Source organism: Battus philenor, unplaced genomic scaffold, assembly GCF_028537555.1.
Source record: "Battus philenor isolate CCGP_79_NKW_IND1 unplaced genomic scaffold, ilBatPhil1.0.hap1 SCAF_13, whole genome shotgun sequence".
Taxonomy (NCBI): domain Eukaryota; kingdom Metazoa; phylum Arthropoda; class Insecta; order Lepidoptera; family Papilionidae; genus Battus; species Battus philenor.
This window is the reverse complement of record NW_027181675.1, coordinates 1,731,343-1,743,740: the sequence shown is the minus strand read 5'-3', so window position 1 is coordinate 1,743,740 and position 12,398 is coordinate 1,731,343. Positions and strand designations below refer to the sequence as shown.

The 12,398-nt window shown below is 31.2% G+C and overlaps 1 protein-coding gene across 1 annotated transcript in view; it reads left to right on the top strand.

Annotated features, from left to right (window-relative positions):
- Positions 1-228: 228 nt before the first annotated feature.
- The window catches only part of Pkc53E (Protein C kinase 53E), a 274,807-nt gene continuing 262,637 nt past the window's right edge, over positions 229-12,398 (top strand). Inside the window, exon 1 of the mRNA XM_068776905.1 lies at positions 229-496. Coding sequence (XP_068633006.1) covers positions 312-496 — 185 coding nt within the window. The 5' untranslated portion in view covers positions 229-311. The remainder of the gene's footprint in view (positions 497-12,398) is intronic.

The following is a 12,398-nucleotide window of genomic DNA, read 5'->3' as shown; positions in this document are numbered from 1 at the left end:
ACCAAATATTAGTATTTTAAGGAAAATGTAAGAAAATAGTTTAAATGCCTTGAAATTATAAAAGACGTAAATATTTTTTTATATTTAATTTCTTACTTTTACACAGTTTAAAGATTCTGAACGCAATTCGCTTGACAGCTGACATTTAGCGCACCTTTGGGGATTGTGAGTGCTCAGTCGAAGCTTGTCAAAGCGCGATGATGCTCGGTTGAGGCCGGTGGTCGGCGTGCGGGTCGTGTCTTCCAGCGCGTTACTATAACATAATAATTGCATTCGATTTCATCGGCGCTTAGATCAGCGTCGCAGTCGTCATGGCGGACGAGGAAAATAATTGTGAGGATAGTGGTGGTGATTTGAAGGCCGGGGAAGGTCTTCGACTGCGGGGCCGCAAAGGTGCCCTGAAAAAGAAGAATGTTTACCTCGTCAAAGATCACAAATTTATGCCGAGGTTCTTCAAGCAGCCGACGTTCTGCTCTCACTGCAAGGATTTTATATGGTAAGAACATCACTATTCTCTCACAATCGCCAGACAAGCATATATACTCTGTTATGGCAAAATTAAAAATAGGCTATTTGTTGACGATGTAAATGTATGTGGTTTCCGCACGAGCGGCTTGATAAGGCCGCTAAATCTCGGTATTATTCGAATTATTCAGTTATTTTCGGCACTGTAGTGAGATTTAATATACGATTACATTTTGGTGGTAACAATAACCTTCAAGACAACATATATTTTTATTTGTATGAATTAAATACGTCTGATATTTCTAAACTTCCTTTATTTAAATTCTAAAATTTATTGAAATTGCATTATATAGCCTTGTTATAAAATGTTAATCATATATGATTTTATACTATAAGAATTTTATTTTATTACATTATAATTACCTGAAATAATTTTTGTAGCGTGATTTAATAATTGTGAGTGACCCTTTATTGTATATGTTCACAAATAAAAACAATTCAAAAATAATGCTCATTAAAAAAATCATGTTTTACAAGGCTGGTATGATTCTAGTTCGATTTTTAAATGTTTAAAATAGCTAGAAAATATATTTCACTTCAGATGCTAATTACTGGTAAACATACTATTTGTACTTAAAGCTACTTTATTCAGTAGATATTTTTATGGAGTTTTAGACATGAATTAAATGTAGAAAAAAAATAATTAAATTATAAAATGAAAATTATAAATATATATTTATTCTTATATCTAGGAAAAAATATTTGTAACGATAAATGTTTTTATAATGGTAACACTAAAAATACAAAAAAAGTTTGGAAGTATAAATTAAAAAAATAAATAGTTGCAGAGTTGACTAACAGATGGCGTAAACATCCTAAACATGAAGTCATAAGATGTAATGTAATATAATAAAATATATATTCTTTTCGATACTTGCGTATTAATACCTCTCTATAGATGTGGCGGGTTTATAATTGCCGCGTAAAATTTTCTATGTCTAAAATTTTTGCGACAATTCATAAAAAGAATACTTTATTTAATTAAAAAAAATGACTTTCAGCTGCAATTAAAAAATTATTTGAAAATAATATTAATCTTGTTGGATAAATCTGTTATAAATAAGTAATCGCTTGCGCTTGTAACTTGGACAAGCGAACCCGATACGACCGTATACCTTGTAACACAATATACAATGTTCAGCTTATTTGTGCGCCTCGTCATATAAGGAAACAAAAATAAATTATTTAATAATATACATTCAACTTAAATGTTACATTTGTGTAGCTCATTCGGCGGAGACATCATTGCGTATTTTTACGAACTAAAAGGAAATGTTGGTTTATTTAAAATCACTTAACCCTTAAACATGTAAAACTGCAACATACCACTTAAACGTAAAATGAGTCCTATACTTAAGAGTAAATGCATAGTGTTGTATATCTGCAAGATAGGTTTTTAAAAAAAAAGTAAGTATAAAAAATATTATATAGATTTTTTTTCTATTTTTCTCTGCATTTTAGTACACTTATCTGCAAGATAAATATATATTTTTTTTAATTATAAATAAAGACCATGCATTTAAGGGTTAAGATCATATATGGCCAGGATCCGGTAGATGTCAGGTCGTGGGAAGTCACTGGATCCACCAGCGCAAGACTGGTCATGGTGGTGATTGGTGGAGCCCTATGCTCTGCAGACTCTAACGGTTGAAAGGAAGAAGAAAAAGGAGATAATTTAAAGTGATCACCATGTCTCATGGTCATTATATATACATGTTGTTTCGACTTGGAGAGAACCATAGCGAAATAGTGAAACATTTTTGAGTAATACTTTGGTAATTAATTGCTTTTATTGTACTAAGAATGCTGTTAAAGTTATTACAAATAGTATAACATATACTATGTAATTATATTTTTACTGCTTATAAGTATGTAGCGTTCAAATAAGTATTATTTATATTGCTGGCAATCACGACTAGAATACTATTTATATTAAATAATTTTTACGAGACTTTATAATTCGAACGCCGATTTGAATTCGGATGATGCCAATGCTTTCGAATCGTAATTATAAATTTTAAATACTCTCTGTAAATATGTTATCGAGCAGTGATAGACAAGAGGTAGGAGACTGAGATTTGCGATCGCAAATCGCGTGTCATTGTGTATTAATTATATAAGATATCCACAGTTCATAAACATATTTCAAAAGAAAAAAAAACATCTTTCGTCTCATGTGTTCCATTATACAACACTGCGATCACCAACGCGCCCGCTAAGCGTTGCTGTTATCGTGTATATATATATACACACACATATATATATATATATATATATATATATATATATATATATATAGGTCTTAGGCTAACGGGCTTTAAGGGCTGCGCCCTGCAAAACAGCTTGAAATTTGAATATAGAACTCTACTAGAAAGTACATTAAATCGTTCTGTCGTTTATTTTCACGAATTGGTAGCAAATTGAATTGAAAATTACGTTTCATACTTAATTTGGTTTTAATACGTGAAAATTTTTGGTAAATTTTTAAAGACACTCTTTGCAGTCTCACTCTGCAAGTCAACAAGCAACTGTTAACACACTAATCGCAGATAAATGTAAGTGTGTGTTACCGCTGATGTGTGACCTGAAATTTGCGGAATCTGTAAATGTAATTTGGGCAGCAATTAGAGTCTAGTTATATAAAAAAAACTAAGTGAAAATCAGAGTATAGACCAGTGATTCCCAAAGTTGTCTATATCGACCCCTGGGGGTCTATGACAATCTGCAAGGGGTCTAAGTCAGCGAAAAAAAATTTGGAGGTCCATGAAATGAAAATGGGGGTCCACGATAGTGGATCTTAACACATACACTGATAGTACCTATTTACTAACATCATACTATCTTATAATATCAAAACATTTACATTCTTTATAAAAGTACCTATGAAATAAAAAAAATGTTATTTATAATACTTATGTTATTTTATTTATAGTTTACTTTAAGTTTATTTAATGTTACGTATATTTTACATAACAAATACAAGATTTTATTTTGAGTAGTTTTAATTTAAATTCAATTAATAAATGTATAAATTAACATGTGTTTTTACTTTAAGTTTTTAACACTAAACTTGACTACAGTTAGAAATTTACAGTAAATCAATATCAGGTAAGTAGGGGGTCTACCCAACACGGAAAAACATGGCAAGGGGTCTATGACACAAAAAAGTTTGGGGAACTCTGGTATAGACAGTACGATTCGAGCATATCTGGTTGCAACATCGTGATATCTAAAAATAAATATATTTTGTTATTTAATAATATGCGACAATGATATATCTATTATGAAACACGACGAGTGGGTAATACAAAATTAAAACGTAACAATTTTGGCCGCATTCCGTCGTATTAAAAGCATATATTTATAAACGTTATCTCCTACGTGCCGAGATTAATGGGTTGTTTAACGCCTTTTAACTGGAATGTTTCGCATATTTACGCTCTTTGATATCTCGTAAGCCGACTGTCTGATGGTGACCATTATTCAATGCTAATCCACTTTTTCCACTGGTATGGTGCATCATGTTTGATGTTCCCACAGATGAAGCCTGGCTGATCTTCCACCACGATCTTCTGCACGTGATCCACATTTATATACTTTATTGGAGATAAACAGTAACAAAAGGCAGTAAGAAAGTACAAACTTAGGAACTTAGAAATATAAAATTAGTTACAATTGTTACCTTATAGTTGTCTCACTAAGAACATTTAATGATTTATAGTTAAACAATGACAAAAATAAAAAACATTACTAAACAGGCATTCTGCATATCACACAGCAAGCCGTCACGTTCCGATGATGTTTAAATTGTATTGTGTGTACTCAATAATTTCGAACGAAATTGTCTTTTAAAAGATACGAGAGAGCAAGAGAATATATTAATATCACTAAAATATGAATTGTGGAAGTCATCCTGTATAAGGGTGCACGTTTACCGATATTTGTCTTAGCCGTTGATAAATAAATACATTTAAAAAACTTTTATGTTAAACGGTTTTTTGATACCCATATTGTGGTGGTTGTGAAAAAATATGTACCTAGTCCGCCATATTGGAACGGCGTCCATCTTAAATTTTAAATTTTGACATAATCATCGTGTTTTACTAGTGTACCCCTTTCATTTGATACCCATATTGAGGGGGTTAAGGAAAAATACGTAATCCGCCATTTTGTATCGGCGGCCATCTTAGATTTATAATGTTATTGATTTTATTATATTGTATTGTCATCTAAATTAAATGTGTGTACCAAATTTCAGATCAATCTGACAACGGGAAGGTGCTTAAATTTCAATTTCTAATTTTGACCCAAATTATTTGTTTTTCGATTCAAAACGAGTGAATTTAATGTAGTAATTGGATACATATTAAACTGAATCTTTTTATTGAAATGGAAAAAAAATTACAACAATGAATAGTTCTAATTTAGAAAAAAATTAATTGACTGTTATAGATGAATATAATGATCTTATGTAATAAAGCTATTTTGATTTTTGACTTTGGAATAGAATCATGTCACTATATACAAGATGGCAAAACGTCATCAAACATAATGGCATCTGTATACTTTCTTTTTTTCAGCTAGTGGACTCCACTGCAAGGTATAGGTCTCCTATGCCTTCCTCCCTTCCACCTTCACTATGTCGGTCCACCTAGTGGAGGGTACTATCCTCGCCACATCTACCGGCTCCATCCATCAGCCATCTTATATAGCCACTTCATACTTGGCTCTTCTGCTCCTCATTTTTAATTCGAAATTCGAAATTTGCATTCAAGGTGACCTTGAGAACATTAGTTAAATGTAAATAAACCTGACATATGTAACGAATTTCAAAATAAGAACTTTTTTCCGCATCAATGCGCTGAGGTATCTAATCAACCTCGCGAGATACAAATAAAAAACCAATTACAATTGTTCACGCTCGTCTATTGTTATCATAATAATACACGTGATTCACAGCTCGCGTTCTTCACAAATTAATCATATGCATTGCTATGATAGATGAAATAGTTATATCATCTAGTTTTATGTATATCACTTCATGCTTCATTTTTAAGCTCATAGTACCTTAGTGAACTTAAACTGAAAATGCATGAAGAAGTCTGTTATCACAGCTTAGATTTGCGAAAGATATAGTAGTTATTGTTGAAACTGCCAAAAAAAACTGATAACTACAAGAGATCTCTAAGGCTTTGCAGATGAATATGACCAAATTTAAAATAATCACAAAAAGAAAAAAATTCCAGTCATCGTTAAAAGTAAAAACGTCGTTCTTCGTCTCGAGTCTTCGGTCTCTGTTGTTCAGTCTTGTATCTCCTATCTCGGCTGTTCGGCCTTGGTTGTTCAGTCTTTTATCTTCGGTCTCGGTTGTTCGGATTTGGTAGTACGGTCTCGGGTCTTCGGTCTCAGACTTTCGGTATCAGAATAGTTAGCTATATAACAGAAACCTCAATCTGTACTTTCAACGTAAGAGCAATGAGCCGTCATAGGTATTTCCCGGAGTTGCACCCACATGTGCTAAAAGGAGTAATGTGTTTTAATATGACTAAACTAAATGTAGGCTATGTTTACTATAACAAGTGTAGGTGAATGAGATCATTTGTTAATAATGCAGTTGAGTCATAGATAAGATTGTTTGATAATTAAAATGTAAGGTTAAGTCTTTGTTAGCAACTGTCTTCGACTTATTCTCGGTATATACTGGCCTGAGAAAGTCTCCAACGTAGATCTCTGGAAACGCTGCAGTGAGATGCCTATAGACCAGCAGATTAAATGCTGCAAGTGGAACTGGAAAGGCCACAAGCTCCGAAGGGATCCTGATCACATACCGAGGCAAGCCTTAGAATGGAATCCTCAAGGAAAGCGAAGACGTGGCCGCCCAAAGCAAACCTGGCGGCGGACGATCATTGCAGAAGTGAAGGCAGTTGGGATGACGTAGAGCGTGCGAAAGCGAGCAAGGCTCAAGACCGCTGGGGATGGCGATGTACTGTGGACGCCATCTGATCCATCTTGGAGACATAGGAATAAATGATGAAGATTTACATAAATATTACGTAAACTATTGTGTACAGATGATGTTGGCTGTGAAAAATGCGTTACAATTAATTGTTATTTCGTTTTTTAGTAATGTGACGTCATTTGGTTTTCCTTTTTAGAGTCAGGTCAGTTTTTATATGACATTGGGTTTTATAAGGAAACATAGTTATTCAAAAATAAGATATATTGTATTAAGTAAAATTAAAAATTTGTAACACTTGTTTGTAATAAAGAATTATATACTGTTTTACATTATATTCTCGTGTGATTTGAAATATCTTGTGATATATATATATATATATATATATATATATATATATATATATATACACACGTATATTCTTTACGAAATAATAAAATCAAAATTGCGTGTAAATGCCTACTTGAATAAAGGTATTTTGAATGAACATATATATATATATATATATATATATATATATATGTATTTCAATAGGGGGTCCGACGACATAATTAAGGTCGCGAGATATCGCTGGATGTGGGTAGTGCAAGACCGGTCATCATGGTGACCTTCGGAGGAGGTCCATACCTTGCAGTGGATGTCTATTGGCTGAAAAGAAGACCGTAAGAAATCTCAATTCAATTATAGTTTTTTTATTTTTATATAAGCAATGACTGCCTGTATTAGTCGCAAGTTCGAGCATATGTTATATATTTTGTCTCATAATCATGACGCCGGCTGATGGATGCCCCCTGCAAGATACAGGCCTCCCTCAAACATTACCTTGACCCGCCTTGTTTTGACCGCATCAAACTACTTCACGCTACCTTGACATGCGTCTACCGGCTTTAATTAAATAATATCTTAAATTATCTATATAACACGTACACAGTTGTCTAGATATGAGTTTTTCTTCGGTGCCTAGATAAAGTTTAACAAACTTTTTACACTATTTATATATGTCTATCTCTATATCAGGATGATGAAGGCTCGACAGCTGTTTCTTGACAAGCTGACGGAATCATCGCGACAATTGGATTTATTATATTTATACTAGCTGATCCCGCAAACGTTGTTTTGCAAAAAAAAAAAATAATTTTCAATTTAAAAATAAGGGTTGATCGTAGAGGGGTGAAAATTTAGGGTTGTATGTATTTTTGTATGTTGTATCATAAAAAAATAAAAACAAAAAATTTCGTCAAAAAAAAAAAATTAAGGGTGAACAACCCTTATCACTTAGGGGTATGAAAAATAGATAGTAGCCGATTCTCAGACCTACTAAATACGCATGTAAAATTTGGTAAAAAAGTCGTTTCGGAGGAGTTCAAGTTCGAACACCGTGACACGAGAATTTTATACATTAGGTAAATAGTATATGAAGATATTTAAATATATATATATATTATGGTATACTCATGTATAATTATAGTAAGTGGTAGTCATTAGTATGTATAGGGTGTTTTTTATGTGATTATTTTTCATCTCAATTTGATTTTACTTTTTTATTTTACATTTCGTGTTTTATGATATTAACCTGTTTCACCTATCTTTATTTATTTATTTCTGCATCGCCTAAAGGTTTAACTGGTAGAGCAGAAGTAGACAAGGCAGCGCCAATACCCCTTTCAATAAATTTTAGTGCGCCATTAAACTATTATTAATATATAAGAAAGTCAAAACGTTGTGTATGATCGATTATGAAAAAAATGCAGATGATGCAATCTAAATATCACATTAAAATAATTTTATATATATAATATATTATTGCACTTACCACTATCTTTAATATACTTACAAAAATTCTTCTGTATTTATTTAAAATTAATAAATGAACATATTTTATGAATATGGATATTTGTTAAACGGTTTTATTTAGTTCGACCCGTACGGAATTTGTTTATTTGAAAAAAAAAATTAAGGGTGAACAACCCTTATCACTTAGGGGTATGAAAAATAGATAGTAGCCGATTCTCAGACCTACTAAATACGCATGTAAAATTTGGTAAAAAAGTCGTTTCGGAGGAGTTCAAGTTCGAACACCGTGACACGAGAATTTTATACATTAGGTAAATAGTATATGAAGATATTTAAATATATATATATATTATGGTATACTCATGTATAATTATAGTAAGTGGTAGTCATTAGTATGTATAGGGTGTTTTTTATGTGATTATTTTTCATCTCAATTTGATTTTACTTTTTTATTTTACATTTCGTGTTTTATGATATTAACCTGTTTCACCTATCTTTATTTATTTATTTCTGCATCGCCTAAAGGTTTAACTGGTAGAGCAGAAGTAGACAAGGCAGCGCCAATACCCCTTTCAATAAATTTTAGTGCGCCATTAAACTATTATTAATATATAAGAAAGTCAAAACGTTGTGTATGATCGATTATGAAAAAAATGCAGATGATGCAATCTAAATATCACATTAAAATAATTTTATATATATAATATATTATTGCACTTACCACTATCTTTAATATACTTACAAAAATTCTTCTGTATTTATTTAAAATTAATAAATGAACATATTTTATGAATATGGATATTTGTTAAACGGTTTTATTTAGTTCGACCCGTACGGAATTTGTTTATTTGAAAAAAAAAATTAAGGGTGAACAACCCTTATCACTTAGGGGTATGAAAAATAGATAGTAGCCGATTCTCAGACCTACTAAATACGCATGTAAAATTTGGTAAAAAAGTCGTTTCGGAGGAGTTCAAGTTCGAACACCGTGACACGAGAATTTTATACATTAGGTAAATAGTATATGAAGATATTTAAATATATATATATATTATGGTATACTCATGTATAATTATAGTAAGTGGTAGTCATTAGTATGTATAGGGTGTTTTTTATGTGATTATTTTTCATCTCAATTTGATTTTACTTTTTTATTTTACATTTCGTGTTTTATGATATTAACCTGTTTCACCTATCTTTATTTATTTATTTCTGCATCGCCTAAAGGTTTAACTGGTAGAGCAGAAGTAGACAAGGCAGCGCCAATACCCCTTTCAATAAATTTTAGTGCGCCATTAAACTATTATTAATATATAAGAAAGTCAAAACGTTGTGTATGATCGATTATGAAAAAAATGCAGATGATGCAATCTAAATATCACATTAAAATAATTTTATATATATAATATATTATTGCACTTACCACTATCTTTAATATACTTACAAAAATTCTTCTGTATTTATTTAAAATTAATAAATGAACATATTTTATGAATATGGATATTTGTTAAACGGTTTTATTTAGTTCGACCCGTACGGAATTTGTTTATTTGGGTCAAAATTAGAAATTGAAATTTAAGCACCTACCCGTTCTCAGATTGATCTGAAATTTGGTACACACATTTAATTTAGATGACAATACAATATAATAAAATCAATAAGATTATAAATCTAAGATGGCCGCCGATACAAAATGGCGGATTACATATTTTTCCTTAACCCCCTCAATATGGGTATCAAATGAAAGGGCTACAATAGTAAAACACGATGATTATGTCAAATTTTAAAATTCAAGATGGACGCCGTTCCAATATGGCGGACTAGGTACATATTTTTCCACAATCACCACAATATGAGTATCAAAAAACCGTTTAACTTCAAAAGTTTTTTAAATGTATTTATTTTTATATAATAGTTATATCAAAAAATATTTGGCGCCCGCCATGGATTTTCAATTTATTATTTTACTCTTTACATTGAAAACGTTGCCGACCTCTGTAATAGACAATGATTTCGGCATTAAGTTCGCCGTTATACATAAAATGTATAAAGTATTTTAAATATATAAATATAAACTATAATCGATATATCAAAGTATATAAATAAATAGATAGCCATTCGACACAGATAATATGGTATGATTAATGAACAAAAAGTAAAAAAAAAATCGGAACAGCGTCGAATCATTAGTTCTTTGTTAAGTAAACCGGTGTGCGTATAAAAAATGTAACAAGTTAGAAGATACGAGATACGATATCTAGATTATAACTTGTTTTAATTTAATCGCATCATCTACTTATACTTTTTTAAGGCACCAGTTTTGGGTGACTTCTAGTTTTCCCTTTCCATGTGTGCAGGGACATTATTTACAATTTATAATAAATTTTTATTAACTTTATCACAATTTTTCTTGTAATTTCCACATTCTTGTGTCCTTCTTACTCCTTTCTATTCTTCTCCGTACCTTGTAGCCTATCGTACACCTATCTTCATTGCCTCCAGAATGATGTAACAAATATATTTTTTATAGTTATGTAAGTAATTTTTTATGATACTCGCAACAAAATAAAAACTAACACAGTGAATCCCAAAGTGGTCTATATCGACCCCTAGGGGTCTATGACAACCTGCAAGGGGTCTATTTCAGCGAAAAAAAATTTGGGGGTCCATGAAATAAAAATGGGGGTCCACGATAGTGGATCTCAACATATACACTTGTTTGTCAATAACATGTGTTTTTACTTTAAGTTTTTAACACTAAACTTCACTACAGTTAGAAATTTACAGGAAATCAATATAAGGTAAGTAGGATGTATACCCAACACGGAAAAACATGCCAAGGGGTCTAAGACACAAAAAAGTTTGGGAAACTCTGAACTAACACGATAGAATGCTAATATTTATTTTTCAAACACTCTAAAAGATTGTGTGGAAAATCATTAATATGGTTGTCAAGGCATTCCGAAATGGTACATTTTGTAAAACACATAAAACTATAGGTATTTTATATACTCATGAATATTAAAAGCCGATGCCATGACAATAGGATTATTTTTTTCATTTAAGAACTAACCTAAAATAAAAGTAGCAAAACTTACTCTTTATTACTTATAAAATTATGGAAAAAATTCGTTTTCTTTTTTAATTTCAATTATTTCTTAGCAGAATATTTATAACAATTGATTCATTTTAAACTCTATCATTGATTGTAATATTGTCAATTATCAACATTTTATTTATGGAACAGGAACATGTAAGGAGTAGTTTATATTACATTCTTTGCAAATTTCTTCTCATATTCATGTACACAATTATCTGCCAATGATAAACATTAATTAAATGTATGTACGTACATAAATTAGAAATGTGTAATAATTTTAATATCGGTTATATTATTGACTAGCTGTACCCGCGACTATGTTCGCATGGAATTGGAAATAAATGTTATTAATTTTTATTGCCTAATTTATGCCTTATTACATCAGCTACCTTCCAGTATAAGTGTCGTCAAAATCGGACCAGTCGTTTAAGAGACATACATAAAATTAAAAGAAATGTAATTTTGTTATATGAACCGTATATATTAAAAGCAAGTATTTTGATATAACAAACAGAGATTCCAATTTTATTTATTTGTATAGATCATGACCTGATAAAAAAAAAAACGAAATTTTAAGCTTAGAAATTGTATAAAAATTTATATTTTAAGTTGATCCCTTAGATGATATGATTCATATTACAAGAACGTAACACTTGCATCTAAATCCGATGACGTCATCTCTTAATAGACCACAAGTGAATTGTACAATAAAAAATGATTCCAAGGTCTCGTACGTAATAGACGGGTGACTGTTTACATCTGGCTGAATGCATTGACGCCTGTGTCGTTTATCTTTAAAAAAAAAAATAAACCGAAGTTATATAGGTCCAAGTAGCACATGTTACTCTAGAATGTTTCAGTCCCAACGGCCAGGCTCAACGGTAGAGGTCTAAGACTTATTGATTCCCATTTTAATTCACACTTAAATTATATAGGATTGATGCTCAGAAACAACCCGACGATGGGTTGCAACGTTCTCTGCATACCGATAATTCCATACTGCGATTATGGTATATCTTTGAG